The 6,212-nt window shown below is 40.9% G+C and overlaps 1 protein-coding gene across 1 annotated transcript; it reads left to right on the top strand.

Moving 5' to 3' along the window:
• Positions 1-2,202: 2,202 nt before the first annotated feature.
• LOC121770755 (methionine gamma-lyase-like) lies at positions 2,203-4,410 on the top strand. Its single transcript, XM_042167523.1, has 2 exons — positions 2,203-3,016; positions 3,727-4,410. The coding sequence occupies exons 1-2, from the start codon at positions 2,251-2,253 to the stop codon at positions 4,302-4,304; spliced, it is 1,344 nt and encodes a 447-aa protein (XP_042023457.1). The 5' UTR covers positions 2,203-2,250; the 3' UTR covers positions 4,305-4,410.
• The last annotated feature ends 1,802 nt before the right edge of the window (positions 4,411-6,212 follow it).

The following is a 6,212-nucleotide window of genomic DNA, read 5'->3' as shown; positions in this document are numbered from 1 at the left end:
ACGGGAACAGCTCCGCAAGCACTGGGACGAGGTGAAGAAACAAATCAACCTGTTCTAGTCTGAGTACGAGAAGTGCGCGAGGGAGCAGGGGAGCGGCGAGAGCTTGAGCGACGTGCGCACTAAAGCGCTGTTGTCGTACTAGTCACTGTACGGCGACTTCAAGCACGAGGCCATCTGGGCGCTCTTGAGGGACAAGCAGAAGTTCCAAGGCGGGATTCTGCACACTGGGGCGACAAAGAGGACGAAGACCACCGAAGCTGGTGGTTACACGAGCAGCGAAAGCGGAACTCGTCCGATGGACCTAAACCGGACGTACATGGAGGACGATAGTACCGGCACACCGATGTCCTCCCTTCGTCCCATAGGCGTCAAGGCTGTGAAGGCCAAGGGGAAGGCGGCGGCGACATCATCCTCGACCGCCATTGCCGATCCCGGTCCCGAGCGCGACGGCCGCAGTGTATGAGTCGTTGGCAGCAGCCTCGATGACGAATACGTTGTTGCAGACGCACAAGGCCCTCAAGAAGTGTAGGACCCCTCCGAAGTCGAAATTCTCCGGGGGTTGATCGATGAGTTGCGCCGGAAGTTGGGAATTGCGTAGATTAGCCAACTTGAATCGTGTAACTTTTGTGTATTTATTAATGCAATATTCGCCGGTTTTTGGTTACTCGTTGTGTTTTTAAATTAGTTTGCATTATATATTTGAAAACATTTAAATTAATTAACAAAACAATATTAAAACATATAGGGCGCGCCTTAGGGCGCCCCATTGCAGGTGGGAAGGTATGAGGATAACTGCTGACGTGGCGCGCCTTAGAGCGCCCCACTGTGGATGCCCTTACACCCCACACCCAAAGCAAGAGATAGGAGTATCAATTAGTGGATTATCCGGTGTTACCAAATCGTGGACGTATAGAGGAGAGTTTATTCAAAATTACGTTAAATTCTTTGTGTTGTTTATTTTATGCTTTTCATTTAAGTGTATCATCATATCCGACATTTATAAGGAAAGGTTTTCATTAGTAAACTAGGCCATCATATTCCTCATAAAGACGATTATCTATCCAACTGATAAGTTCATAACTGTCAATAGATTAACTTACTGTAAATCACACTATAATCCAACCATTTGAAAAAAAACGTACTACTATAAGTTAACTGCATATGCGAGGTTATAACAATTAATAGGACTAATTAAGCTATAAATCTAGTTGTCCATGCTTATTGATCTTAAGATACCAACAGCATAAAATATTTAATTGCGGTACCAATAATTACTCGATTAGTACAAGATATAATTGTACTTAATAATTACAGTTTATTTATCCAATTAGTATTCATACTTGTTTACATATTATTCATTTTCAATTAGTAATTTGTTATTCCAAAATTTTATACTGTCTCCGTCCACAAAACAATTCATCCCTAATTTATTTTTTATTCATCTACAAAAAATTGTCCATTTCCGTTTATAATAGAAGGGTCACATAACTCAATATCCACTATACATTAAAAGTGGGTCTACTCAATTCTTAAAATAAATCAAATGGACAAATTTTATATTAACGGAGAGAGCATAACTTCTTTAAATTTCAATATATTGGTGATAAATGCTACTAATTGATTCTTACAACAAACTACTAGTATAAAATAGTAATAAAATTAATGGTGAAACATTAAAAACTGCAAGAATGAAGATCTCATCCGCTAAAACGTCGAGGTATTTAGATCGAGGACTTTGCCATAGTGTAAGGAGGAGAGTCTAAATGTTAAACCAGATAACTTGATTTTTTTCTCAACTTTAACGTTTGGAAAACAACTCAATATTCATATAATGTATTATTGCCTTATTAATAAGAATATTTTAATCTGCAAAATAAAAATAAAAAACTCTATAGAGAAGTAGTACAACCACAATATAATAGTCGCACTCTCAAATTAGGCATTCAGCTTGGATAATGATAAACTGAAAATGAATAACCTTGATGATCATGTGTCAATTAGGCATTAATTTAGTTTGGATAATGATAAATTGATAATTAATAACCTTGACGATCACATGTCATTACAAAATAATACGTATTCGATATAGTCTTCATAATTAGTAAAATTAAATTAGGAATGAATCTAGATCTAGAGACTTCCCCCACTCTATAAGTAGAGACGCCATTTTACAAGTCTGTCACAAAATCCAAAGCCATTAGATTCTAATCTTCTCAAAAGGAATTAAGAAATTCAAATTTTCCTTCCAAAATGGCCACCATGATCAGCAAGAAACGCTCTGGCTCCTCCGACGACCACCGGGACCCCTTCTCCGCCGCCAAGAAGCACCAGCCCCTTTCCAAGCCCCCTCCACCGCACGCAGAGGACCCCGCGGCCGCGCTGGCCAACGCCCGCCACGAGTTCGGTGAGCACGGCGGCGTGAACATGTCGATCGAGGCCTCGGCCACCTTCACCGTGATGGAGCCGGAGACGATGCGCCGGATGTTCACGGGCGAGCTCGGCCCCGACCGTGACTTCTTCATCTACAGCCGCCACTTCAACCCCACCGTGCTCAACCTGGGGCGCCTCATGGCGTCCCTCGAGGGCACGGAGGCCGCCTACTGCACGGCCTCCGGCATGTCTGCCGTCTCGTCAGTGCTCCTCCAGCTGTGCAGCGCGGGAGGGCACGTGGTGGCATCGCGCACGCTGTACGGTGGGACCCACACGCTGCTCGCGAACTTCCTGCCCCGCACCTGCAACATAACGACGTCGTTTGTCGACATCCGCGACCATGAGGCGGTGCGGAGTGCCATGGTCCAGGGCAGGACTAATGTGCTCTATTTCGAGACCATGTCTAATCCTACACTCACTGTCGCTAACGTGCCGGAGCTCTGCAGGATGGCGCATGATAAGGGGATCACCGTCGTCGTTGACAACACCTTCTCGCCCATGGTCGTCTCTCCGGCCAGGCTCGGCGCCGACGTCGTTGTGCATAGTATGTCCAAGTTCATTAGCGGTGGTGCCGATTTAATCGCAGGTACATTTTTAATCCATTATTTGCCTACTTTTATTTATTATTCTATTTCGACGTAAATACACAAAACTCACCAATAATCGTTCCTATTCAATATTTCATCATATGCTCATTACGGTCTTGATTTATGAGTGTCATATTATTAGTGTATTTTAAACACTTCTCGAAATATAATATAATTACACTATATTTATGTAATTATAGTTATTTAGCCATATTTATGTGCATTTTTTTGGTATATGCGAATACAGAATACTCACTCAATTGCAGATAATCTTGGATATGACAGTTAACGTTTTATATGATTGGATACACAAACATCATTGTTAATAAGAATTGAACTTAAAATATCCGGACCCCAGGAAAAGTATGATTCTTTATTTTTGTACTCTACTATCACTCGTGATCCTGTAATTTTTTGGCTTTGTGGGTCTCATCTCTGCTTTCTTGATAAGTTAAGTTGTGATGTGTGGGATTGTTATTTGATAGTGGGAAAGCATTTGTTTAAATTGATTGAATTGGATTGTACCGAATAATAGGCACAATGTGATATGATGTCCTTGTTGGTTATTTGGCCCCATCAGATGAACGATAAAATAAAATAAGCAACTTAGAAGAGGTGCACCAATTAAATTTGTCCACAAATTGTGTGATCATGATATAATCGATCAATTTATTTGGTTTAATTTTCAAATTGTACGGAATTGAAACAGGCGCAGTGTGTGGGCCAGCCAGCTTAGTGAACTCAATGATGGACACTCACCAAGGGAGCTTGATGCTGCTGGGGCCGACGATGAACCCGAAAGTGGCGTTCGAGTTGGCGGGAAGGCTCCCTCACCTAGGGCTGAGGATGAAGGAGCACTGCAACCGCGCCCTGGTGTACGCCACGAGGATGAAGAAGCTCGGGCTCAAGGTCATATATCCGGGCTTGGAGGACCATCCGGACCACGCCACGCTCAAGTCTATGGCGGTCAAGGAGTACGGGTTCGGAGGGCTCCTATGCGTGGACATGGAGACGGAGGAGAGGGCCAACCGGCTAATGAATCTGCTCCAGAACTGCAGCCAATTCGGGCTCATGGCGGTGAGTTTGGGATACTATGAGACCCTCATGTCGTGCTCGGGGAGCAGCACGAGCAGCGAGTTAAGCGAGGAGGAGAAGGAACTGGCCGGGATCTCGCCTGGGCTAGTTAGGATGTCAATTGGGTTCAGCGGGACTTTGGAGCAGAAGTGGAGCCACTTCACCAAGGCGCTGTCCAGAATGCAGGATCCCACTTTGTTCAATAAGATATAATATGGGGTAGTGTTGTGGCTCGTGGGAATATTCAACTTCAATAGTGTGACTACTACTATGTAACTACTACTACTTCTCTGGTTTATAAGAGTCCATCTTTGTGTCTTGCTTCCCGATTCTTGGAACTAAAAATATGAAGACGAAAAGTGTTATAGAGAGCCAAGGAACCTTAACTAATCTCACAATTCCATGAATAAAATTCTCCCTAAGTAGATCAGTCAACCAGGCCCACAACGGGACAAACAATTTTGGGCGTGACCCGTTGACAAAGTGGGACTGGGTTGGTATTCTTTCTATAAATTTGGTATAGGCCCAATACCAGCCCAACTCTGGCCCAAATATGACTCATTTCGGTGGCTAAGTAGCTTCTGATGGTCCTACACTGAGCTTCAGGTTGAAAATGACCCAATAGAGCCCATTTCAACATCTGAGCTCAGCCCAGACCCACTTCACTTTGTTGACGGAGCGAGCCTCAGGCCGTACTGGGCTGGGTCAGTCCATTCCAGTTGACAACTCTATCCCTTACCTTCACACGAGCATCAAATAATGATGATCAATATAAACAACTGCCGTCTATTTTTTTGAAAAAACATGATATATATTTCTACACCTCCTGTTCCATAAATTTTGTCACACTTTGATTGGACACGAGTTTTAATAAATGTAATAGAAAGTGAGTTGAAAAAGTTAGTGGAACTTGGATCGTACTTTCATGTAGTACTCCCTATGTCCCATTGATGATGACCCACTTTCCTTTTTGGTTTGTCCCAACCAAGATGACTCATTACCAAAAATGGAAATACATTTCTCTCTACTTTATTCCCTCTCTCTTATTTTACTCTCTTTTCTTCACACACAAAACAAAGTTACATAAATTCTCTTGCCACCCAAAGAAAAGGTCATCTTCCTTGGGACGGAGGGAATATTAGTTTTATAATAAAATGTAGTTGAATGTGGTCCTACTTTTACATACTACTACTAGTTTTGGTAGTAGTATATGATAAAATGTAGTCGAATGTGGTCTACTATAAAAAATGATAAAATGTAAAATATGATAAATTTTGCGAAATGGACCGAAATAGAAAAAATGTAACAAATTTTTTGGGACGGAGAGAGAGTAATGGACAATTCTATCGCTAAGCTTCACACGAGCACAAACAATAATGGTCAATAATGATGATCATTGAATAACTAGTTTAATTGTCAAATAATATAGGAGCTTTGACAAATATGTTATTTTAACCTTTCATCTTGTAGACACCCAAAATTTCTTGTCCACTCAAAAATGATGGCTGAACATACATATTAATTAAATATTAATGTTTTGGCTCAAAGAACATAATTATGGACATAATTATCGAGAGATCATAATAGTACTACTTTATTCACAACAAAATGAAAGATTGAAGTGTTTTTATAACATCGCAAAAGTCGAAATAACTAATAGTAGTACTATATATATTGAGCCAAATTTTGTACGTTATTTATCAATTAAACTGACAGTGTTTACGAAAATTCTGCGCAACTCTACGATCAGCCTCTAAATGGTCATCAACTGCGTCAGTTTCATTTCCAATTATTAGTGACAATAGTCCTCCCTATTAAATGATGCACTTCTTTTAAATATAAAGATTTAAAATAGTGTGTCGAGTTGAGGGTGAATAAAATAAGAGAAAATAAAATTTAAAAAATTAAGAAAGAATAATGCAAGAGATACTTAATTATAGAACATGAGGTCCATTACTAACAATTGCTTATGATAGTACAGATGGAGTACCTAAACGGAGTAATTGAGAAGCATAAAAAATAGCTAGACTTGAATGTATGTTTTATTTTTTATAATAAAATATGAGCAAAATAAAGTAGTGGGAATTAGTGGATGGAGGGAGTACTAGGAATCAATCTCGA

The sequence above is a fragment of the Salvia splendens genome, chromosome 16 (genome assembly GCF_004379255.2).
Source record: "Salvia splendens isolate huo1 chromosome 16, SspV2, whole genome shotgun sequence".
Classification (NCBI taxonomy): Eukaryota; Viridiplantae; Streptophyta; class Magnoliopsida; order Lamiales; family Lamiaceae; genus Salvia; species Salvia splendens.
Note: the sequence above shows the minus strand (reverse complement) of the source record. Positions and strands in the feature narration are given on the sequence as shown.